Here is a 26,767-nt window from a genome sequence, read left to right as displayed (position 1 = left end):
CACTTAGGAAAATGCAAAAGGGCACAAATGTGTAAATTTGTGGATATTCAATTAAGATTAACAAGCCATGTCTCACTCTGGAAATATATGTAAAGTCAACGGTAGGAGTTAGTGCTTTACTAGGGAGGGACTTGGGAGAGAACAGACTCACATTTGTTTCTGGTGCAAGGGCATGGACGTATCAGCATTAAAAAGAATAGTTTGCTAGGCAGGAAAAAAGAGAAAGATTGCAAACGATAATGCACATTTGTGTTTTGTTTATCCATGCAAAATTTCCACCAGGTTGGAATTCCTCATAAGTAAATTTAAAAATTTTCAAAATCCAAGGCAATATAGGACTGTCAGACGATCAACGCTGGTTGCAATCATCTGGGACTGCAACAGGGACTCGTAGTCCCACAACAGTGCTAGCCCTGAGGAGGCTGGGCGTGTGTGGCAGGAGGGCATATTTGGTGACGAGCTGTAAAGTGGCTACATCTCCCCCGCGGCACGGGACGCTCCTCGCTGGCCACATTCATCTAGAGCTGCATCAGGGACTGATAGTCCCACAACACCACAAACCCTGAGGAGGAAGGGCTTGTGTGGCAGGGCACCTCTGGTGACGTGTTATAAAGAGTCTACATTTCCCCCATGTCGCGGGCCAAGCCTGGGTCATGGGTTGGCCTGTTCTGCACCCGTCAGCACCAGGAAGAGGCAAGGGCAGAGCCGCTCCCCTCAGCCCTTCCATTCAGTACCACAGTGATTATTTTACTTCAGCCGCATCTGGCAGTGGATATTGCATCATTGATACCACAAGTAAGCAAATGATCCCTTGAGAGTGACCACCTGTTTTTGGTGTGTCTGTCAGCTCTTGCTGGCTGGAGCGATGCTTGGTACAGACTGGGCTCCATGCCAGTAGTTCATAGAGGGAAGAGACGAAACTGGGGACCATTCTTTTTAGTGTGCACTGTGAAGTGCTGACTGCGCTTTTTCCTCACATGCGATACGACAGTCCTGATTAATTGATTCCTGCCCCGTTGTTCCGCTGCTCCTCGACCATCCCAATTGCACATACATTGACATAGGGCAGATTTAGAGGCCTTTGTTGCCTATTGGTTCAAGATGGGGAAGCAGAGACCAGTAGAATGGGGGGTTGAACTCAGCCTTTGACAGGTTCATCCACAGAGAGTTGGGCCTGATGAGTAAGGAGACTTGATTTGGTTGAGTGTCACCTGTCTTTATCACTTGCACCCTCTAGGCCTGCTTGCAGGCGATTACCAACCTTAGTTTGCACTCCTACCCCAGGGACAGAATCATCTGGCTCTTACCAGAGCATTGAGGCCTGCCAGAAGGAGTGTGTATCAAATGGCTCATTTGATGAACTGCAGAGGATTACCCTGAATCTGCTATTTCCACGCCATGCCCCAGGAGCCCTGTTGTAGTCAAATGCACAAGGGCAAATGGAAGAGGGAGATGGCGAATTCTAAAGCCAAGAGGCTATGTCACGTGACACAGACGGGGAGATCGGATTGGCTCCTTGGTTATGTCTCGAGAAGAAATGCAGGCTTTATGTGACAAGTTGTTGTTAGGCATTAAAGAGTGCCTAGAGCCCATCCCAAGATTAGATCTGAGAGATGTAACCCCACCACCCCCAAATTACTGAACATCCAAATCTGGCCAGCAGCCTCCAGTCACTAGGGAAAATAGTGCTATGGGGGTGGGGTGTGTCAACCTCTGGTCTAGAGATTGTGCCAGCCTCCAAAGAGCAGCAACCACCCACTTAATGCGACAGGAGGGATAGGGCAAGGACTGGCAGAACAAATGGTGGAGGCCAAGGAGGGAAGGGGAGTGGGTGGGGTGGCTTGCACAGAAGGGCCTGCAGTGCAAGGGCAGGAGGTTGTTACATTGAAGCTGCCCCCAGAGTTCTGCCCGAATATTGCTATATTATCTAATGTCCCATTCCTAGTAGAAAGGTCAGGGGAATCATTTGTCCAGCTCAAAAACAAAACATTGCACTGGCTATGTGCCTATGCTGGTTTCTCTCACGCAGATGCATGCCAAATCTTGAAGATTAGGAGAGTCGCTCGAGTAGGACCCCTGCCTAAGTCCTACTGGGGCGACTGTATTGTGAACTTTAAGGACCCGGTGACTGTGCATCTTTTATTTATCTCTACTGCACGATCAAACCAGGTAGGATCTAATATCGTCCTGCAACCACTGGGCTTTTCTTTAAATCGCCATTTGAGCAAGAGGAGGAGCCCAGTTTTACAGCCGCCGAGATTAGGCCAATACAGTATCGTCAAGGTTTTGGGGGGAGTGGGTGGTTTGAGGGGGTAATGGCAGAACGGGGCTCACACAGCAATTTTGTTCCACCTAATCCTCATTTCCCCACTAGCAGAGGTCAACTGACTCCCTCTCACTTTACCAGAAGTCGACTGTCTCCAGGATAGCCTCATGATCAATGGAAAGGTGGGCTCACAATCTGATACCTACCTCAGCTAGGTTGATGTGTTCCATGCAGGAGCAGGGAGCACACCCAGGTACTCTGGGTGCTACTACCAAGCCTGGTGCAGTTAATTTACCAATGCCTCCGGCTCAGAGAACTCGAGGAGAAATGACTGTGGGGTACCACTGCACCAACTCACGCATTCCCCACCCTAGACTCTCTTGTTAAATTGAAGATTGCTGGAATCAGTGGCCAATTAAGAGATCTATTCAGGAAACATGGGAGTTAGATCAGGTGAATAGGTGTGGTTTCAGGAGCTACAACATCCCAAGTACTTGGGTGTCTCTCGGTGGGCTTTTGGTGTTGGTCCGGGCCACTCTGCTACACAGGTACGCTGTAGTATTTGGACTCCCTGGACGTTCAGAGATCGCTGTTTTGAAGGGCCAACTCATATCCACTTTTGCTCATCAATATTTACAATAGGAGTAGCAGCCATAGACAAGAATCCCAAGCATTACAGCTCCTGGATAGAGTACTAGATTAATATGTAAGTACCCATCAAGTGATTGTAGCTGTGGATTTTAATTTGACGTTTGAGTCAAGTAGTTTGACCAGCGATTTGACTAGAGATAAGAAACTGCTGTGAGGTATCCCAGACTTAGGCCTCTCCAAAGAGAGACCTCTCTCAAGAGCTGCGCTTCAGGTTGCGGACTTCATTTTTGTCCATTGGATTAGGGCATGCAATGGCAGTTCTCTCTCAGATAAGTGCCTGGCCCCGACCTTTAGAAGGGGGGCTTATCGGAGTACAATCAATTACATTCTTTTAGATGTAAGAATGTGGAGTAAACTGGATGACATGGCCATAGTGGAGAGAGAAGAGAGCGGAAATAACCCATTGACGCTAAGGTTAAAAGTTTCAATGACCCTGCTTAGTGCTGCAGATGCGGACAAGGGCCATGGACAGCCTTTAATCAAGAATAGCTGAAGGAATGCGAGATAGGAACCTCACCTGACCGAGTCAACACCCTGTACTCAATTTTGTCTACCCATATGGAGAGAATGTGTGCAAACTGGGAGAACAACGACCTGGTCTTGGCTGAGCACCTCACAGCTTTTGATAAGCTGAGAAGTGTTCTAACTAAAGAGAGGAGGAAATGGGCTCCCAAACTACAAAGGAGATGATTTAATGGCAAGTGTAGAAAGTCCAAGGTACAGTTCTTGCAAGCTATAAAGAGAGGGGACATCCAAGTCATTAGGGTGCATAGGGCACATTATCAGGCAATTCTGAGAACAGCAAAAGCAGAATGGGAAGAGGTCATGTGGGCAGATCTACAGGATGGCATAGTAAGTAACAAACAGAAAGTTTTGGTCAGTGGTTAGCAGGAGAGAAGGAAATCTGGGTAACCATGCAGAAACTTCTATTGTTCATAGTGAGTGGACTGCACACTTTGGGAAATTGTATTCCTCCACAGTGGTAGATGAGAGCCAGTTTGAGGGTGGGGTACCTTCAGTAGAATGCAGCCGATGGTAACTTTCTCTGTTGAGAAAACAAGGACACACAGTGGCCTCGTTTAAGCCTGGGAATACCACTGGCCTGGATAAAATCCCAAGGTATGGATCTCTTATATTAATGTGGTCTCCAATGTCATTGCGGCGGAGGGGGCAATTCCCCCCTCCTAAAAAGGGGCGAAGATCGTGCCAATCTTTAAAAAGGGGGGCCCTAGTGTGCCTTCCAATTACTGCCCCATTAGTCTGCTCACAACCTCCTAAAAAATATTCTGCAAGCAGAAGCTGGAAAGGTTGTTAGACTGGTGTGAGGAGAACCAGAGTCTCTCAGACCTTTCAGGAAGAAAGTTAGGGCTATCAATCAGGTCGTTCTGCTCTTTTTGGTCAAAAGGAAGGTGGTGGATTTGATTAAGGGCAACCCCTATGACCTGGCTGCCGCCTTTAGCTTGGTCCCCAGAGGGAAGCTCTGGGAAGTTCTCAAGGTAATGAGTGCCCTACCTGACCTCCACTAGATCAGACTGTCCCACAAGGGGAATTTTGTGAAAGTAAGGTGTGGGATTAAAGGAGAGTTCACGGATGCCTTTCCTGTCAACCAAGGTGCACAGCAGGGTTGTGTTCTTGCCCCAATCCTTTTCCTTCTGACAATCAACAACTGTATTGCCTACATACTCAACTGTGTGAATGATTCCCCTTCCCTGGTGGGGGGTAAAAATACCAGCACTCCTCTTCGCAGATGACACGATAGCTTCAACCAATTTTGCTGAGATTTTAGCCTTGAAATTAGCACCACTAAGACCAAATATATGAGCTACTCCAGGAAAGGTACAGGAGTTTGACTATTTGGGCATCAGGCTAGAGGAGCCAGGATCATGGAAACCCCAGATTTTAAGGAGCACACTAATTATGAAACATCGGGTGGATGCCATACAAAAATATGCTTTAAAAAACAGCTTGGTCCCCAGTTCGCCCAGCAGTAGAAATCTACAAGGTGCAAGCAAGGAGGGGGTGGAAAGTGTGGGGGCGACACTCTATGGGGCCATTGCAATACTAGTCCCTTAATCATAGCAGAAAATAACTTCCTTAAAGGACTCTTGGGTTTAGAGAAGGGAACTCCATTGGTCCCCCTCCATTTAGGTCTAGGAATCCATGAGATAGCGACCATTAGTGTTAAAACCTTTGCTGTAATGGATTCAAGTTGGGAGCACTGATTAACTGTGCCACCTGAAGGAGGCTTGAGGGACATTATCCTGGCCAATGGGGTGGGGAAAGTTGGTTGATCAAAAAGAGCTAGCTCAACTTGGGTCTAGGGAAGTTTTGGAGTGAGTCTGTTTGGAGACGAGATGCTGTTGCAGTGAAAAAGCTGGTGAAAGAGACAGCTAGCAGTCTTAGAGACCACACTTCCTTGGTAGGGAGTTTGACAATTGTGTTTCTCCTCCATGAGTCCGTTTGCAAGGCTGAGGAGTTCCTGGATTTCATACAACCGGCATGGCACCAGCCCTATGCTTACAATTTAGGTACAGGTGTTTACCTGTCTCAGCTTTTACTGTGAATTGGAGGAAGGTAAATTTAGGAATCTGACTCCTGCCCATGCTGCATAACTTAAAGTGAAAATGAAGAGCATGTGTTTTTTTAATCCACTGTATGTGAAACAAAAGTTCAAATGGATTGTCTCTATGTGCAGATCACTATCTATTGATGAGGGGAGAGGCATATAGAATATTCAAAAGTGACACCACCTCAATTGTGGCTGTCTCCAAATTCCTGACATCAGTATGGATAATTAGAAGCAAAGTACTAAAAGGCACATGAAGAGAGATTATAACTGCTTGATGGATTTCTGCACTTGCTGTTTTTATTGATATTTATTGTTGCTTTTATTCGTTTTATTACTTATTACTTCGTTTTAACTGTTTTTCTTTTAATAGATGTATTTTGTGATTATGAAACAATGTTTCGAAATATCAATAATTGATACTATGGTCAGATTTTCTGAGTATCCATGGTTGTTAGATTTCCCAGTGAACTGCTGTTATTACTGGAAAGTCTGAAACCTACTGAAACCCTAAAAGTAACTCTTGAGGAGCAGCTTTTGGGCATTCTCACTTGGCCCTTTTTAAATTATATCCCACTTTTGCATTCCAGGCTTATCACAAAATAATGCACAATTGTACAATCCTTAATAGGAAATAAAATAAAAGTATCAGTAAAGTAGGCTTTGTTAATGGACAGCATTCCGATTCCAAGCACTTTTGTTTCTCTCCGATCGGAGCCAAGTAATTTATGGAGTTCTGCAACACACTTGCTGCACTGTTCTCACCACTAAATGCTTTCATTACCTCACACCTGGTAAGCCATCCGCTAAACCACCACATATGTGACTTACATCCAAGCTACAGTCTGCACCTTGCATTCTGAAAGACTATGCCACAAATAAGTTTACTACTTTGCTTGATTACAGTCACCTATAAAAAGAAGTCTGATAAAGCACCAATTTAGGGGCTGTGGGGGTTTACCTGTTGCAAGATAGAGTAGAATGTGTTTTTCACTGCTAAGGTATGTTGCCACAGAGACTTAGGGAGCAGATAAGAGTGGAAGGATAATTAAAACAAGGGTGTTGTAGTATGGGGTTAAGAGAAATAATCCGAAATTCAAATCCAGTTTGGAGGAAGACATTTCTTTACGTTTTATTTCCAATAAAGGGTCCACAACCTAAGAGATGTCTGGCAGACTCCACAACCCTAACAACTGCAAAGCCCAGAGTTCCAGAATACAACAACAACTCAAAGGATGCAGAATACATCGTACAGACACAGAATCCAATAACCATAAACATCAAAATAGAAGGAGGAGAAAATACATTGCCATATTACTTATAAGATAAGAGCACATACCACAGGTGTAAACCAGAAATAGTGGACTGAGCCACTATAAGGCAAGAAGGAGACTTCCATTAATGAGATGTATTCTTAGCTGAGCAGGAACAAATGCAAGCCCATATCATGCTCCAGGGGGGTTTTTGAAAACAAACTGACAAGCAACAATATTTGAATTGAAGGGGACTAGACAAATCTCCAAGTGGCAGAAATTAATGATGATCTATTAGCACAAAGATCTCCTCTTGTGCAATGTGGGACATCTTCAGCATTGTGCTTGATCAGCAGAGAACAGACCTAATCAAGTTCAACTGAGCTCACATTAATACCAATTGGCCACAGGAATCTGGCACACTTATTCAAAGTGAAAGAATAAACAGCGGCAAGGATATAAGCAGACGCTAATCTGTAAGGGCAACTTATACAGCTCTTTCAGGACTTCTCAATGACAACAATACCAAAGAGTAATGCATTTAAACTAGTAAGGCATAATTTTACTTTAAAGGTGAAGTCCTTTAAATACTATTCGCTTGTCAAGACCATGGGTATGCTTGTCCAATCAGTGAATGGTGTGAGAGGGGTATTGTGCACAAAATTTTAGTAAGTTGTGGGTTATGGCTACTTTCAGGGCTCAAATAGCAAAAGTATGAGAAGATGGAGCTTGATGATTACCAAGGCACTATGCTGCTGCTTTTCGACCTAACTATGAAATCATTGACACAAGGTGTGTACAGTACCATTGCTGGTTTCTGCATCAGCAAACACATTTAAATTGACCATGTAGCTGATAATAAATTAGATATACTAAATCCAGTGGCTGATCTGCAGCGCTCCTTGTCCATCCTCCTAGAAAAATGAGTCTTGTCAGTGTCTTGAGTTTAAAGTGAATTTAACAAAATCAAAAGAAGTTCTTCAGCTTTCCCAAACATGATGGTCAGAGCACTGGTGACAAGGCACCCTATGCTGTCAGATGTAGTATAATACTTGACCTAGCGTAAAGAAAACCTATACAAATAGTGGACCTTGGTTAGGCCTTGCTACCTTACTAAGCTGGTGTGTACAAAGGTATGCAATAATCATAAATACGGACCATTTGAGAAAAATCAGTGCAAGAGTACTAACCTCCGAAAGAGCCACCAACGACTGATGATGTAAGGAAGGATCATCCCCACTGGCAGCCAGGCAGCTCTAAAACAGAGAAGCAGTTTAATAGTTACTACTTTGCAGCACTGTCCCAACATTAGATAATCTTGAACAACCCATCTGTTTATACACAGCACATTGCTCTCTGTGGGTCTATCTGTGGTTTATGACACTTTGGGGCTGATTTAGATTTTGGCTGAGGGGGTTACTCCGTCACAAACGTGATGGATATCCTGTCTACTGTATTACTATTTCATTAAAGCCTATGGAACTTGTAATACGGTAGACGGGATATCCTTCATGTTTGTGATGGAGTAACCCCTCCGACAAACTCTAAATCAGGCCCTTTATTTTTTTATGCTATAAACAAGCTTTAACCATATAAACAAGCTATAACCAAAGGCATTAACTAGAACTGGAGCACAAGAGAGGAATGTTTGCCAGTGTCTACCTTAAGAGTCATGGCACTTAGATAACCCCTGCGTTATTTTGTGGACTGTGTTCCTTGAGTGCCGATTACAAATGACTGAGCTTTCATCTATTTAGAGCATTATGTCGTCGCCACATCCCGAAATAGGCAAGCAATGGGACAGTTACAGAGTCCAAGTATGGTCAATACGTCCTTGCTTCAACAGAATAGGATATAGTCTAACAAAAGGGAAAATTATGAACCTTATCTGCCATGGACTGTTCCCAGTGCTTTCAATTTGGTTTTAAGGTTTGAATACTTGTCTCATGCCCCAAGGTCACAGTTGCACTCAGTACTTTTGCTCTTGCGGCCGTCCATATTATAGTCATAACAAATGGCAATAAAAAAATGACACAGAAGACTCAAAATCTTTTGTGAAGTGAAGTACTTAACAACCAAGAGTGCTTAATTTATAAAAAGCTATGTCCAAGGTAAAACGTGAGGAATTGCATTGAACAATAACCAAGGCAAGAGTTTCATTTTAAAGAGCTAAGAGTAAAAATTCTCCCGACCTTCGGGGTAAAATTCCAAACCTAGTATCTGAACAGAATGAGTCTTAGGAAAAATCACTTTAGCTTCGTGTGCCTTATATTTCTGAAGCTATAATCAGGTAAATCTGTGCTATGCAAAAAATGCACCCTTACAGTATGTAGTCTATCAAGAATCAGGATTTATAAAGTGCAGCAAATCACCAGTGAGAGTCTCAAGACGCTTGAGTTGCTAGCTGCTTCGCGATGCTCTTTTCATTCGAACAGCCATGTCTTGAGTCCTTTCCTGAATTTCCGGAGCAATGCGTTGTTTCTGAGGTGCAAGGAAAGGTTGTTCCAAGCATTGGCTGCCAGATGTCCCCTCTGCTGTTGGATCGGCGAATCCGGGGTCTGGTTGGTTGGTGAACGGTCATTCGTTTGTTGATGTATGCTGGTCCTTCATTGTGCAGGGCTTTGTATGCATGGGTCAGTACCTTGAACTGGCATCTTTTCTGGATCAGGAGCCAGTGTGGCTTCTTGAAGTGCAGGGTGAGGTGAGTCTGTCTGGGGAGGTCAAGGATGAGTCTTGCAGCGGAGTTTTTTATTGTCTGTAGTCTCTTCAGGAAGCGTGCAGTGATTCCTATGAAAAGAGTGTAGTCCAGCCTTATGGTGAAGAGGGCTTGAGTGACAGTCCTTCTGGTGTTGACTGGGAGTTACCTGTAAATCTTATGGAGCATGTGTAGAGTGTGGAAGCAGGCGGACGAGACTGCGTGTACATGTTTCTGTATAGATAACTTTCTGTCCAAGATGTTGCCAAGGGGGTGGTCATTCAAGCGGGGGAAGGACAGAGTTCAGCAGGCCACCAAGCGTCGTTCCATGATGAGGTGTTGTTCCCAAAGATGAGGACTTCAGTCTTGTCCATGTTGAGCTTGAGACATGTGTCCTTCCTCCAGTCAGCGATGTTCATCATACATCTGTGGAAGTTGGCTCTGATGGTCTTCCGACAGCGAGAGGATGAGATGGGTGTCATCAGCATAAGAGATGATGTTAAGTCCACGCGATCTGACGGTGTTGGCCAGAGGGGTCATGTATGTGTTAAGGAGGGTGGGGCTGAGGGACGATCTTTGTTGGATGTCGCAGACGATATTTTTGAGTTCCGAGGTGAATGGTGGGAGAGATTCTTTGGGTTCTTTGGGACTGTCTATTACTGCCCAAATTCCTCACACCCAGCATCTCCTGTATTTTTTTAATCCGAAGTTCGAATCTTGCACCGATAATTTGCTATATAAAGCGTATCACATTTGGGAAAGGTACAGTGTAAAGCATTTCTTGGATTCTTAATTATGTTACAACTAATTTTGTCGCGTGGGCTCTCATTATCCTAAATGAGACTACTGGATTTCTAGGCAGCAGGATCGATAACGTTGTGGGGGACTGAGTCTGACCCACGTGTAAGGAACTCTGTCACCCTAAATCCGGTTGTTGCTCCGGCTAACTAGCAGTGCCTCATTTCTCCCACGGGGAAGAAATGATTGGGCAGCCGAGCGCATGACATCTTTGGAACTTCTCAGGGAAGTCGTGGTCACTCAGATCCAAACCAACTCTCTCATTCACAATATGGTCTCATATACAAATGACAAAGACAGTATAAGTTTTATATAATGTTTTAATAAAACGACTGTATTTTAGATATTAAGGCGTGAGCCGCAATAACCAGAACAATACAACATAGTAGGATTGATATAGTAACCAGGAGAGTAAAACATAGAAATAAAGCTATCATAATTCCTAACCGTTTCTACTCTCCCTCTGCTTGTTCTATTTAGAGCACAGCATGTTAAGCTTTCAGCTTGCCTTTCTGTATCACTAGGGAGACGGACACACTCATACCTGAGCAAAGGCCTGTGATCTGGTTCAGCATCTGCAACGAGGCAGTCAGCGTCTAGTTGTGGTTCCCTGGTCGGAATCTCCCTCTTGATGTATTGGGACAAGGAAGTGATTTTATAACTAACATGTCATCGTGATCACAAAATGTTCCTGCGCAGGAATGGCAAGTCTAGACTCCTACCACGTCTATCGGCAATGTACCAGACAGTATCCTTGACTAAAGCACAGAGTGAATATGTTATGAAGAACTCCAGTGCTGAAGTAGGCAAAACAATGTGATATGAATAAAAAACAACACCGTAGAACTGGCTATTCTGTAAAATAACAGTACGAAGCCTAATAGAAAGCATTTAGAGTAAAGTGCACAGAGGCTCTAAGCTGTTAGCAAATGAATAAAATATATTTAGGGCAAAGTGCACAGAGGCCTAAGGCCTGAAGCTAATGCGCAAAATATACGTAAAACTGACCACACTACACCCTCCCCTTGTCGGTAGCAAGTGGTTCTAACAACATAAAAAAAAAACATGACCTAAATTTAAACCCAACATTTCGACAAGATGAGAAGACAGCAAAGTCATAAATTTAGGAAACATGTGACGAGAGAGCGAATTGCAATATAGTGTCAATTTAGTCGGGAGAGAGAGAAAAAAAAAAATCCAATTGTCAGACAGAAGCAATAGAACGTAGAAGCTCCTCCACTTCGAGATATGTCAATATCGGAAGATCCACGCCACAAAGTACCATGGAGCAGGTGTGTTCCAAAGCCCCAAAACCATTCAGGGCGGCACCCCGTGTAGTGCCAAGGAAAGAGACAAAACCATCTTCCTCCAGGAAGGGAATCTCATAATCCGCTTCACGAAGCAAACACAACCGTAGTGCACAAGTCTGGGAATGAGCCCTAATCGGGAACATCAACAGATCAAGATCAACCACTGGAGAGCGCTGCAGTGAGAGACAGAAAGCCAGTGCATGTTCAAACGAGCACCAAAGGCATCGAAACACGGGTTGCACACAATCCAAAACCGGTCGGAACGACAAAGACCAGTCACACTCCAAATGAGCCAGGAGTGTTGCTCCAAAACACTGCATCATGCGTTCACGACACAGCTGCGCTGACGGGAGCAGCAATACAGGATCTCGTTGCGGCGGGACAGCCATTGCGAAAAAATAGCAACAATAGCAAAACTCCAGCCAATAAAGCCAAAGTAATTGGGAAACCCCCAAAAGTGCTTCCGAAAATAGAGTGTATAGCCGAAGGTATCAAACCGAATATGAAAGAGAAGGTGTGAACGAAACCAACACCAACGGCTTTGAAAAAATGAGCAATACCAGCAGTGTTGGATGCATTAAATATACGTCCCACAAGTTCACCGAAGTGACTCGGAAAGTTAGTATTCAAAAGGGACTGTATCTCCGCCGATGACCTTGCCACTTGAAGTGCGTAGGTCTCGCTAGCAGATGTAAGGGCCACATGCTTTTGAAACAATAAAGCTTTCAGCCGACTCAACTTGTCAAAATCAACCTTGGAAGTAGCAATATGAGGCCAGATGTCCGCTACCTCCCTAAATTCAGTAGGGGGAAACAACACATTCCCGCAGCACGTAACGGCCTTGTTGACAACGACGATGTAAACTATTCCGGCACGCATGCCACAGCAGCATTCGCTGTTAAGAACAATGTAACTGCCGTTAGAAAGCACCTGGAAAGTGTTTTTAATTACCGGGACCGGAACTCCCTTCAGATAACAAGCTAAGTTAGCAATCGAAGCATTACACGCTCCGTGCAAGGACAGCTGTTTACAAACCATGGAATGGCTAACAGAAGTTTCGCAGTCGCTACCGCTAAGAAAAACTTCCCGCAAACCATTAACACATCTGTACTGAAAAGGAAGCTCCCACACCTCGTGTATGTAACTGTCACCCAATAGTTCATATCTTCCCACAGGAATGTGCTTCAAACAAGAAGTAAATTGCAGAGTGGAGATAGGCAAATTAATAACCCCATGAATCAACCACTCAGCTGACGGAATCTCAGCCACCGTAAAAGGCAGTTTCTCCAATTTTTCAATATTTAACATAACATACGTCGCTTCCTTCTTAGCCATCAATTGTTGTTGACGAGTTAAATTAAAGGAGATAAAGATCTCTCTGGCACGAATGTGCTGCCATGGAACGCGACCCGCCTTCAAGGTCTGAAGAGTCCAACCCAGCTGCATGATAGATCGTGTCTGACTCTGCCCATGATATAAAGAAGACATGTCTGATTTTATAATGTCAATAGCAGAAGAGACAATGCTGTCAATCGTGTAAACACGGTCAGAAAGGGTATGCATGCCATTATCAACAACAGACAAAGTCTGCAGCAGATTTTCTCGATCAATCTGTCTTAACCTGGCTGCAGCCTCCTGCTGGGAAAGTTTCCAAAACTCATTATACACTTCGTATAAGAACCTTTTTCTCCGGGGCACCTTGGGACCTGACAAGAAATTAGACAGTAACTTGAGGTGTGACTTAACTGCACCCAGCGTGGAGTACTTCAACCATTGTTGACAAAGTTTCCCCACACTGTATGTAGTTATTATATCTGCATGTTCTGTTGAAATGTAACGAGGGTCTGCCCTACTAGTCCTGAACCCACCAGAGGAGGTAACAAAACGTTGATGACACTTATTAGTGTCTACAGGCCACAATAACCACCCGCCCGGATGTAACGATGAAGCGTTAAGCGTACCATTCTGGACCCAATGCGTAAATTCACTAAAAGTAGCATTCACATAGTGCTGCCAGTTATTTAATTTAGAAGGGACAGGTATGCTAGGCAAAGTCAATTCTCTAATCGACGCCAAGCCCAAACAACTAGTCTGTTGTACTGTGTCATTGAGGAAAATCATTTGCACAGGGATAATGCATGCTTGAAATAATGTATCTGTGCCTTGCATCTGCCAATTTTTCGTACCCCAAACACTTTTCAAGTCAACAGTCTTCAACCAGTATTCATATCCTTCGACCGAAAGTTTAGATACAAACGAATTAGAATACAGTAATTTAGTATCGGTCAACAAAATCTGCTTATTAGAATACGGTGTCACTTTAAAATAGTAAGACTTAGCGCTTCGCTGATCATGCCCAGAAAAATATGCAAATTTATAATTATACGTTTTCGAACTCCCTTGTGGAGGAGTCGAGCAATGTTCCCATTGTACATAATTAAAGATGGACTTAGGGCTACTCGCTTTGTGAATAAAGTGGTGTCCATAATATGTGTAGCAAAACATATCACCATGATTATCTCTAAATTGGTAAGCATCTTCATCGTCATAGACAGTATAATATTGCAAATCTTTTAGCATAGCATCTACTGTCTTCACATCCCAATCATCAGAAACAATGCCTGGAATAACAATATCATTCATTGATAACTTAAGAACATACGGTATTTGAATCAATTCAGTGGGACCATATATTTCAAACATTACTTTATCCCACACAATTCCATCCGGAATTGGTATTGCAGAAATGTTCACATGGGATAAGTCTCTTTGAACCATATGAGACGAAAAATGTGGTCTCAACACAGTCTCCACGTGCTCAATGTCTGATCGATCCGGAAGAAAATGACCATGTATTACCAGAAAAAAGGTAACCACAAATCCCAACCATAAAAAAATAGTCAGTACAGCCATAAAAAGCCACAAATAGTTCCAAGGAACAACAAAATATGTACGTTTAAGCCAACTTAGTAGCTTACGTGGACCTCGGATTGAAGACAGCGAAGACGAAGAGCTGGATACAGCCGCATCCGCGTCGTTGAAGCAGCCAGAGGCAGTTGTTGCAAAAGGTGCAACAGTGAACAAGGAAGCTGATGGAGGTTCTCTCCTATGCACGCTATAAATCACATGTTCAGAAACATCAGTAGAACGTACAGCAACTTGAGAAAAATAATCGATATCAATCGTTGACTGTGGAACAATCGCAAGATCATCTTCCACCCTCCCCAAGCTCGGAGAGGAAACATGGTCGGTGCTAATCACCTGCAGCGGGACTTCTTCCCCAGTAGTGAGAGGGATGCCGGAACTACTGGGTGTCCCTCTTGGTCTGCTGTGCAGAATCGGCCACATGTTGTAACTTGATATTATTAATGGAAACAAAACGATTTCCTTTGGCCCCTTGCAGCAGCGGCAAAATCACAGTTCTCGTGCCGCTCACCCCCAACACCGGGACAGGTGCTCGATAAGAAGGACCAAATTCTTTCTTTACTGCGACCTTTTCACGCACTAGATCCCCAATCCTGGGTATCCAACCAGTAGGTGTTACTGGCTCATCCTTAATTCCAGAGGAGGCAGCACTCGCAGAAGAGTTATCTTCACGAAATTGTTGTAAATCCTGCAAAACAGTGACACGATCATTTATGTCAAAGGGCGTATCTGCCGCCTCCACACCAGGACCATCTAGATCAGGAACATACATTCGTGTTCCGAACAGGCACTCATATGAAGTACGACCCCCCAGTGACCTTCTAGGCAAGTTATTAAGTGCTCTCTGTACTCCATACAGGTGGGCTAGCCAACTACGACCCTGTACTGCCATTTGATGGAGTTTGTTTTGACCAATGACTTTGTGTTTCACCACTGCGCATATTAGTTGCTCAATGTTCACCAGTAGCACATGGTATGTTTTGTTCAGTTTAGCCGCCTATGGGCTTTGACATGGCATTAGCCATTACTTTCTGTATTCAGTTTAGCCGCCGATGGGCTTTGACATTGCATTAGCCATTACATTCTGTATTCTGCCTATTGGCTTTGACATGCTGTATCCAGTCTAGCCGCCTATTGGCTTTGACATTGCATTCCTATTGGCTTTGACATGATGTATTCAGTTTAGCTGCCTATTGACTTTGACATGCTATTAGATATTCTGCCTATTGGCTTTGACATGATATCATATATTCAGCTTAGCTGCCTATGGGCTTTGACATGATATTATACATTGCATTTTGTATTCAGCTCAGCTGCCTATGGGCTTTGACATGATATAAGACATTGCATTTTGTATTCAGCTTAGATGCTTATTGGCTTTGACATGACACTAGACATTGCATTTGATATTTAGGTTAGCTGCCTATTGCCTTTAACATGACATTGCATTTGATATTTAGGTTAGCTGCCTATTGCCTTTAACATGGAGTTAGACATTGCAGTTGAGAATCCAAGCTGTATTTTTCCAAGCTGTGTTTTTGCACAAGAGAACCAAGATGTTTTTCTCACAGTAGACTAGACATGATAAGAGAGAGTACATGGGTGTTGTTTTTCTTCGCTAGAGCTTGGGAACAGGAGTAGTCTTGGAGACCTGGCCAGTCTCCAAAAGGCTTGCTCAGTTTCCCAGGTCTGAGAGGAAGGGGCACACCTTTGTAACGAATGTAACAGGCTGCAGAGAGTCAGATTCGAATCTGCCGGACCTCGTGCTGGAGCTTGGCGCCAGCTAGCAGCAATCCCGTGTGGGTAGATGAATCTCTTTCTCGCGGCTGACAGGGGTCATCAGCTTGCAGACCTTAGAAAGATGAAGCTGTAGATAGTTTCCCACACGGTGAAGTATTTGTTTTGCTTTGCATTCAATATCTTATAAATATAACCTGCTGTGTATATTGCAAACTGATATATTTTGTTTGATTAACGCGGACTTGAAAGCTACTAATTCGTCATACATAAAAATTGGGGTTGGGGAAGAATTAACAACAATAAAAGTCTTCTTTGACCTCAGAAGTGCATTTCTGGTGTGTTATGTTAGTGCTTAGAAACTAAATAAGAGGAAAGCACTACAATTGGTACCAGAGGTGGGTTCGGTCATTAAGAGGTGATTAAGAGGGTGTTGACGAGTTGGTAGATTTTTAAGTGCACACTTTAAAAGTGTAATTGTTTTTTTGTTGTTTGGAGAATTACAGAAATTGTTTTTTTTGGAGAATCACAGTAGCACGGCAGACCATGTCTGAGAATGCATGTGTTGGTAAACTGCCCGATGGTGCTAAGAAAAACTGTGAATTGTTTTCTGTTTGGAGAATTACAGAAGCACAGCAGACCATTTTTGAAAATGCATGTGTAGCTAGAATGCCTGATAGTGTTTTGAGAAATAATTTCTGTTGTACATATGTAGAAAAAGTGTCTTTTGGAAGTAATGATGACAGAAGAACGAGTTACTTACCTTCGGTAACGACTTTTCTGGTGGATACATTAGCTACCTGTGGATTCCTCACCTCATGAATACTCCCATGGCGCCAGCATTCGACGGAAATCTTCTTACTAGTCTCAGCACGTCGACGAGGACGTCACTCTAGCCCACGCGACGCCGTCTGACGTCATACAGGCAATAAGAGGTCCTCGACGACGTGCGGACGTCAGTACCAATCATTTTTTACGTGCATGAGAACAACCAGGCAATGCAATGAAAGAGCAAGGCAACATCCCATTATATTGTAAAAATACACAACATTGTATGAATAACTGTAAATCTTTTTATATAAATATATATATAAAACTTTCTCTTTTAAAATATATACACACACCAAGTATATACACAAAGATATATACATATATACATATATATAAATATATTATATACACATCTATTGCACCCTCAAAGACCAAGAGGAGCGCACTCAAGGATTACTTGGTAAGACCAGAAAGGCAACGGGGAGGCGGGTGGGACCGTGAGGAATCCACAGGTAGCTAATGTATCCACCAGAAAAGTCGTTACCGAAGGTAAGTAACTCGTTCTTCTGATGGATACAACTACCTGTGGATTCCTCACCTCATGAATAGAGTCCCAAAGCAGTACCACGCCCGGCGGTGGGTGCCTAAATGGTCAAACCAAGAAATCCTGCAGCACTGACCGTGCAAAATGGCCGTCCCTTCTAACCTCAGAATCCAAACAGTAATGTTTTGCAAAAGTGTGAAGGGACGACCAAGTTGCGGCCTTGCAGATGTCGACCACAGGAACACCCCTGGCCAAGGCCGAAGTGGCCGACTTAGCTCTGGTGGAATGAGCTCTAATGCCCTCAGGAGGATCCTTCTTTGCCAAAGAGTAACATATTTTAATGCAAAGAACAACCCACCTGGATAGTGTTCTCTTGTGGACTGCCTTTCCTCTCCTCTTGCCCACGTATCCAATAAACAGCTGATCCTCCAGCCTGAAATCCTTTGTTCTATCAATAAAGAAGCTCAACGCTCTCTTTGGATCCAGACGGTGCAGTCTTTCTTCCTCTTTGGAAGGATGAGGCGGAGGATAGAACGTGGACAAAGTAATTGCCTGAGCCAAATGGAAGGGTGAAACAACCTTCGGGAGGAAAGCAGCCTTGGTCCTCAACACCACCTTATCCCCATAAAAAGTTGTATAAGGGGGCTTTACTGATAAGGCCTGCAACTCACTCACTCTCCTTGCTGATGTTATAGCTATCAGGAAGACTGTTTTTAAAACCAAATACCTCAAGGGGCAAGAATGCATAGGTTCAAAAGGGGACCCCATAAGGAAAGTCAGGACCAAGGACAAATCCCATTGCGGCATAACGAATGGCTTTGGAGGATATTGATTTAGAAGACCTTTCAAGAATCTGATAACAATAGGGGATTTAAATAAAGATGGTTGGTCTGGAAGACATATGAAGGCTGACAAGGCTGATAAATAACCCTTAATGGTAGCCACTGCACAACCTTTCTGCGCCAGAGATAGAGCAAAAGACAAAACGTCCGATAGATGAGCATGCAAAGGATCAATCTGCCTCTCTCCACACCACGCAACAAATTTAGACCACCTATTAGCGTAGATAGATTTAGTGGAGTGTCGCCTGGCCGCTAATATAACATCCACTACCTCAGGCGGGAGAGAGAAGGAACTCAGGTTGCCCCGTTCAATCTCCAGGCATGTAGGTGCAGACTCTGGAGGTTGGGGTGTAGAACCTGCCCCTGCGACTGCGAGAGGAGGTCTGCCCTGAAAGGGAGACGGAGCGGCGGGCACATTGAGAGTTGGAGAAGGTCGGAGTACCACACCCTCCTTGGCCAATCCGGAGCTATTAAGATTACTAGAGCCCGGTCTTGGCGAATCTTCCTCAATACTCGAGGAATCAAGGGTATGGGAGGAAACGCGTAAAGCAACTGGCCGCACCAGGTTATTTGAAACGCGTCCCCCAACGCTCCCTGCATCGGATACTGAAGGCTGCAGAACAACGGACAATGCGCGTTCTCTCGAGTGGCGAACAGATCTACCCGAGGAAACCCCCACCTCTGGAAGATTAAACGGACTTGATCTGGATGGAGACGCCACTCGTGGTCTGCCGAGAAGTGGCGACTGAGACTGTCCGCACGCACGTTCAAAACTCCGGCCAGATGGTTTGCTATCAAGCAAATCCGATGGTCCTTTGCCCAGGACCATAGTCGAAGAGCTTCTCTGCAGAGAAGGTACGACCCCACTCCTCCCTGCTTGTTTATGTACCACATCGTGGTAGTATTGTCCGTTAGGACCTGTACCGACTGACCACGAAGGGAAGGGAGGAAGGCCTTGAAAGCCAGACGTACAGCCCGTAACTCTAACAGATTGATGTGAAACATCTGTTCCTCTGGAGACCAAAGACCTTTGATCTCCAGATCCCCCAGATGAGCTCCCCACCCTAGAGTGGAAGCATCCGTTATGACTGTGGCCACTGGTGGCGACTGCTGGAACGGCTTTCCTTGTGAAAGATTGTTGCTTGCAATCCACCACTTCAAATCCACAGCAGCATCTCTGGAGATCTTGACAGTACCCTCTAGATCCCCTCTGTGTTGAGACCACTGCCTTCGGAGGCACCACTGAAGAGCCCTCATGTGCCAGCGAGCATGCGTGACCAACAGAATGCAGGAGGCAAAAAGACCGAGCAGACGAAGGACCTTGAGGACTGGAACTACCGCTCCATTTCGAAACATTGGAACCAAATCCTGAATATCTTGAATCCGCTGAGGCGGAGGAAAGGCCCGACCCAATGTTGTATCCAGTACTGCCCCTATGAACAGGAGGCGCTGAGAGGGCTCTAGGTGAGATTTGGGCTCGTTCACCGAAAAACCCAGGTCGAACAACAACTGGGTTGTTGACTGCAGATGATGCGACACAAGCTCCGGGGACTTGGCTTTGATCAACCAGTCGTCCAAGTAAGGGAATACTGCTATCCCCTTCCTTCTGAGTTCTGCCGCAACCACCGACATCACCTTCGTGAAGACTCGAGGTGCTGAAGTAAGACCAAACGGAAGGACCGCAAACTGATAGTGTTGCGATCCCACCACAAACCGGAGATACTTCCTGTGTGACTTGAGTATCGGGATATGAAAGTAAGCATCCTGCAAGTCGACAGACACCATCCAGTCTTCCATGTTCAACGCCAAAAGCACCTGTGCTAGGGTCAGCATCTTGAACTTTTCCTGCTTGAGGAACCAATTCAAGATCCTCAGGTCCAGAATTGGTCTCAAACGACCATCCTTCTTGGGAATCAGGAAATACCTTGAGTAAACTCCTCGACCCCTTTCCTGCTCCGGGACCAACTCCACCGCGCCCTTTGAAAGGAGGACTTGCACCTCCTGTTCTAGCAACAGGAGGTGTTCTTCTGAACAATACGAAGGGCGGGGCGGGATGAGGGGCGGGAACTCCCGAAAGGGAAGGGTGTAGCCTTTTCCCACAACACTGAGAACCCAAGTGTCCGATGTAACAGTCTTCCATTTGGTGAGAAAATGCTGTAATCTTCCCCCTACAGGAGAGGAGTGAGTGGGAAATGGTGGAAGCCTAAGGCTGCTTCCCCTGCTGCACCCCGCCAGAGGATGAGGAAGAGGCAGAGTGCTGCTGAGAGGCTCCTCTGGTGCGGACCCTACCTCTCCCCCTGAAAGATCTATAGGGATGGGAAGAAGCAGGTTGCTGATATCTCCCCCGAAAGGAAGAGGAGGAAGAGCCACGCCCAAATCCACGAAACCTCCTGAAGAATCTGGAAGAGGCCGTGGAAGAAGGAGCTTGGAGCCCTAACGACTTAGCCGTGGCCCTGCTTTCCTTAAAACGTTCCAAGGCCGAATCAGCCTTAGCTCCAAACAGTTTGTCCCCATCAAACGGGAGATCCAACAATGTGGACTGTACATCTGCCGAAAAGCCCGAGTTACGGAGCCAGGCCTGTCTCCTTACCACCACAGTTGTGCCCATTGCCCTGGCTACCGAGTCGGTGGTATCCAGTCCCGTCTGGATAATTTGGGTCGCAGCAGCCTGGGCATTTGAGACAAGATCCAAAAGACCCTGGGGAAGCTCTGTAAACGAAGAGGAAATGTCATCCATCAGAGCATGAATATACCTCCCCAGGATACAGGTTGCATTGGTGGCTTTTAACGCCAGACTGCAGGACGAAAAAATCTTCTTCGACTGCGCCTCTAGCTTCTTTGAATCTCTGTCCCCAGGCACCGTCGGAAAAGAACCAGGCGCTGACTTGGACGAACAGGAGGCCTGCACCACCAAGCTCTCCGGCGTAGGGTGCCTAGATAGGAAACCAGGGTCAGTTGGAGCCGTCCGATACCTCCTGGCCACGGCTCTGTGAACTGCTGGGGAAGATGCCGGCCTCTTCCACACCTCTAACACCGGATCCAGCAGAGCGTCATTAAATGGTAACAGAGGCTCCGCCGCGGCTGAGGCCGGATGTAACACCTCTGTCAAAAGGTTTTGTTTTGCCTCCACCACCGGCAAAGGCAGGTCCAAAAAACTAGCTGCCTTCCGTACCACTGCATGAAAGGAAGCAGCCTCCTCAGTATATTCCCCCGGGGACAAAAGGTCCCACTCAGGGGAAGTGTCCAGCCCACTGGCCGACTCCAGTCCACGCAGCCCATCACCTGAGTCCTCTAGCTCTCCTTCCTCTAGGGCTCGCTGGTACTCCTGCTCTTCTAATACACAGAGAGCACGTCTCCTTGAATGAAGTCGTTGCTCAATACGCGGAGTCGACAATGCCTCCGCCGAAGTCGAAGATCGGCGCCGATCTTCAGAAGCCACCGACGCCGCATCCGGCGCCACAGGTAACTTCGGCGCCGACGGAAGAGCAGCTGAAGCAGATGGACCCACCGGAGTCACAGGCTGAAATCCCGACGTCGACGGGATGGAAATCCCCAGGGCCAATCCTTCTGAAGCCACCGGAGCGGCCACCGGCGCCGACACTGGCGCCGAGCCCACGTTCCCAAACGGGAGAAAGGGCATAAAGGGTGCCGGCCGAAGAGGCGCAGGATCACCCAAAGAAAAGGCCAAAGGCCCAGCCGGAGCACCCCCTGGAGCCATCTGTTGGAAGATGGAATACATCGCATTCAAGAATGCGGAACTATCGGCTCCAGGGGTGGGAAAAGCCGGATACTGGGGTGCCTGTCTCGGAGGCGACCCCGACGCCGGCCTCGGCGTCTGCGCCGGAGAAAACACTTGAGGCTCCAATACCTCAATCACCGACGCCTGTCCAGGTGAAGTTGGAGATGCCGGAGAGGGCAACGGCGTCGAAGGATGCGGCGTAACCGTGGGACTGACCTCCCATGTCCTTCGGCGCCGATCCGGAGACCTGGAACGAGTCTCCTTCGAATGACGCCGAGATTCTCTACGGCGCCGGGAGTCTCGATGACGCCGATGTCTTGGGGAAGAAGACTTCTTGTGATGTTTCTCCTTTGACTTGGCCATAAACAGCTTCGCCTCACGTTCCTTGAGGGCCTTTGGATTCATGTGCTAACATGAATCACAAGTCGAGACGTCGTGGTCGGAGCTCAAACACCAAAGGCAATCGGAATGAGGATCCGTCACCGACATCTTGCCTCCACACTCACGACAAGGCTTAAATCCAGACTTTCTCTGCGACATTATTTCCACAGCGAAAGACTACGCAGCAAGATATACACTGTAACCGCAAGAGTAACAGTTGCTCCCTCGAAGATAACCGTTTCGAATGCACGGAAAAAAGGGAACTGACGTCCGCACGTCGTCGAGGACCTCTTATTGCCTGTATGACGTCAGACGGCATCGCGTGGGCTAGAGTGACGTCCTCGTCGACGTGCTGAGACTAGTAAGAAGATTTCCGTCGAATGCTGGCGCCATGGGAGTATTCATGAGGTGAGGAATCCACAGGTAGTTGTATCCATCAGAAAGGTCTGGATACCTTTATCTGCTTACAGAGAAATGCAGGAGAAATGTAGGAAGTTGGAACATGAAAATAGGAATTTACGTGAGCAAATTAGCCAGGATACAATAATTCAAAATAATGCTGAAAGTTATAAAAATGAAGAATCTTTCTTGTCCCATTCCAGTAATGAGGGGGTTAAGACAGCTCCGAGCTGCACTGAGTTTTCGTGTGAGCCAGGGTTTTTGGCAGACAAAATGCATTCCTTAACTGATAACACGGACGAGAGAGACCAGAATGTGATTTACGAGTTACCGTTGCAAAATGCACAAGTAAAACGAAGGATTTTAGAGCAAGACACCCCGAGTTGCATTAGCTTGTTTGATTTTTGGAAAAAGAATAGCCCTCATTTGAGTGAAATCCTAACACTTTTGTATATGGTCACTGTGAAAAATAATATGCAGCTGCGCGCTTGTGATTTGGCAAATGAAATAATGCAGACTTTAGGTTTCTGCGCAGTGCAAGAAGGAAAAACTGATGTACATGTAACTCAAGAACAAGGAAAGAAAATAGTGCCCCTAGCTAGAATCATACACTGGATCTGGTACTTGCAAGACAGGGCTAGAGTACCACAGATAAAAGAGTTACCAATGAAATTGTGTGCACCATTTGAATTCGTGTCCACTGAAGATAAAAAGCATGTTTGTTTTACTAATGATTCATTGACTGAAATGTTGTTTTCTGGCACAGTAGAAGGAACAGCGTTGTATAATGTGTGTCAGATTTTAAAGCAAGAGCTACGTGAGATGTGTCATTTTTACGCTGATTTTTGGTTCATTGCTAATGTTTTAGCACCTAACTGGTTCAATTACCTTGCAGATGTTAATGAGAAAAATTCAGAGAGAGAAGTGTACACCCAGAATTCTGCCTTAGTGGGGATGGCTAAGTGGGTGCCCCAGAAATGTGAACAGCTGAGAGAAAAAGCCACTTACAGGTGGACAGAGATGAGAGAGATGCACATTCCCCTAGATTTGATAAAAACTGTGCAGCACGCACAAAAGCAATCTGTCATGCAAGCAGTCACAGAGCAGTTGGGGAGAGGAACGTTACCAGGACAGGAATGGCAAAGTGATCAGGTTTTAGGGAGAGTGATTGCTGCAAATTACCAAGGAAAAATCGAAATTATGCTGATACCTAGAAAATAATCTGATTCATTCATACAAATTGGAGACAGAATGGCCCAAATTGACAAAAGTGCAGTGAATGGAGGTTTGGTAAAGAATGAGTCTGCCCCAGCCCTTCTGACAGTGCAAGAAAAGGGAAGCTGTGGCGCAGCAGATAAAAACCTCAGTACTGATGTGTGGGCTGAAGCCCCAAGTGATCCTCCAGAACCTGCAGTGAATATAACAAAGGGCCCCAAAAACGTCCTGCTGATTATAAAACAGGGAAAGAAAGAGGAAGGGTGCAGTTTAAATGAAAAATGTTGTTTGCAAGAAAAGTCATACTTGTTTCTTTTGCAGATCCTACCACGTTTCGCCACTGTCCCTGAGTGTGCTGTGTGGTCCCCCTTCCGGTGTGTGCGTGTGGGGTCGGGGAAGGGACCGAATCCCCAACCTGAACCTGGCTGAGTAAAGGGCCAGCACCATGGATCCATTTTGCGCAAACTGCGCCTTCAGTTCAAGTTCAACTTGATTGCATTCTTCCACTGGAACTAAGCTGTGTTTTTTTTTTTCCCCTCTCGTATGGAACTCTGACTTTTGCTTATCTTCCAGCAAACCTTTCAGGTGGACCGTGCACCTTTACATGAGCAGAACTCATGCCACATCAAATTGCTAACACTGTTGAATTAGAGACTCACTCAGAGTATAAAAATTGCCCAGTCTTTTCTGTATAGATGTATCTGATGTGAAAGGTTATGAAATCAATGTGTTAATTCACTTCTATTGCTTTACAGGGATTGTTTTGATCATTCAAATGTGACTTGCTGATAATGTTTTTTTTGTGCTGATGTTTTTTTTGTTTTTGTTTGAAACAGGAGATATGTGAAACAAAAATTCATTGGTCAAAGGGCGGAATGTACTGCCATTTGATGGAGTTTGTTTTGACCAATGACTTTGTGTTTCACCACTGCGCATATTAGTTGCTCAATGTTCACCAGTAGCACATGGTATGTTTTGTTCAGTTTAGCCGCCTATGGGCTTTGACATGGCATTAGCCATTACTTTCTATATTCAGTTTAGCCGCCTATGGGCTTTGACATTGCATTAGCCATTACATTCTGTATTCTGCCTATTGGCTTTGACATGCTGTATCCAGTCTAGCCGCCTATTGGCTTTGACATTGCATTCCTATTGGCTTTGACATGATGTATTCAGTTTATCTGCCTATTGACTTTGACATGCTATTAGATATTCTGCCTATTGGCTTTGACATGATATCATATATTCAGCTTAGCTGCCTATGGGCTTTGACATGATATTATACATTGCATTTTGTATTCAGCTCAGCTGCCTATGGGCTTTGACATGATATAAGACATTGCATTTTGTATTCAGCTTAGATGCTTATTGGCTTTGACATGACACTAGAAATTGCATTTGATATTTAGGTTAGCTGCCTATTGCCTTTAACATGACATTGCATTTGATATTTAGGTTAGCTGCCTATTGCCTTTAACGTGGAGTTAGACATTGCAGTTGAGAATCCAAGCTGTATTTTTCCAAGCTGTGTTTTTGCACAAGAGAACCAAGATGTTTTTCTCACAGTAGACTAGACATGATAAGAGAGAGTACATGGGTGTTGTTTTTCTTCGCTAGAGCTTGGGAACAGGAGTAGTCTTGGAGACCTGGCCAGTCTCCAAAAGGCTTGCTCAGTTTCCCAGGTCTGAGAGGAGCGGGCACACCTTTGTAACGAATGTAACAGGCTGCAGAGAGTCAGATTCGAATCTGCCGGACCTCGTGCTGGAGCTTGGCGCCAGCTGCCAGCAATCCCGTGTGGGTAGATGAATCTCTTTCTCGCGGCTGACAGGGGTCATCAGCTTGCAGACCTTAGAAAGATGAAGCTGTAGATAGTTTCCCACACGGTGAAGTATTTGTTTTGCTTTGCATTCAATATATTATAAATATAACCTGCTGTGTATATTGCAAACTGATATATTTTGTTTGATTAACGCGGACTTGAAAGCTACTAATTCGTCATACATAAAAATTGGGGATGGGGAAGAATTAACAACAATAAAAGTCTTCTTTGACCTCAGAAGTGCATTTCTGGTGTGTTATGTTAGTGCTTAGAAACTAAATAAGAGGAAAGCACTACAGACCCGTACCTATAACCCTGGCTGTTAAGGATTGCTTTAAATCAAGATTTAAACGCTCCACGACAGAATTTCCCTCGGGATGAAATGGAGACGAGAATTGGAGTTGGACCCCCAACGAAGCCATGGTGTCCCTGAATGCCTTAGAGGCAAAAGGAGGGCCCTGGTCCGAATGAAAAGCCGCAACTGCAAATGTATCGACAAAGATACGCAAATCTTTAATAACAGTCCGAGCGTCAGCCGAGCGCTGTGGCCAGACCCACACAAATCTGGAGCACGAATCTACAGCAACCAATATGTATTTGTATGCACTATCTGGTGTCAGTGGACCACAATGGTCCAAGTACACACACTGTAATGGTCTATTTGATATCAGAAGAGGAGTCTGCTGCGGGCGTCTAGCCGACGATGCTTTAATTTGTTGACAGACGTCACAACAAAGGACATACTGCTTTGTCTCCTTATAGAGACCAGGCCACCAATAACGGGCCTGTAAAAGCGAAATCGTGGCAGCCACACCAGCATGCGCAGATGCCACCCCTTCATGCGCTGCAGAAATTA

The 26,767-nt window shown here is 45.3% G+C and overlaps 1 protein-coding gene across 1 annotated transcript in view; it reads right to left on the bottom strand.

Moving 5' to 3' along the window:
• The window catches only part of HAUS1 (HAUS augmin like complex subunit 1), a 193,191-nt gene that overhangs the window by 56,107 nt on the left and 110,317 nt on the right, over positions 1 to 26,767 (bottom strand). Inside the window, exon 6 of the mRNA XM_069218857.1 lies at positions 7,927 to 7,992. Coding sequence (XP_069074958.1) covers positions 7,927 to 7,992 — 66 coding nt within the window. The remainder of the gene's footprint in view (positions 1 to 7,926; positions 7,993 to 26,767) is intronic.

Source organism: Pleurodeles waltl, chromosome 1_1, assembly GCF_031143425.1.
Source record: "Pleurodeles waltl isolate 20211129_DDA chromosome 1_1, aPleWal1.hap1.20221129, whole genome shotgun sequence".
Classification (NCBI taxonomy): domain Eukaryota; kingdom Metazoa; phylum Chordata; class Amphibia; order Caudata; family Salamandridae; genus Pleurodeles; species Pleurodeles waltl.
Note: the sequence above shows the minus strand (reverse complement) of the source record. Positions and strands in the feature narration are given on the sequence as shown.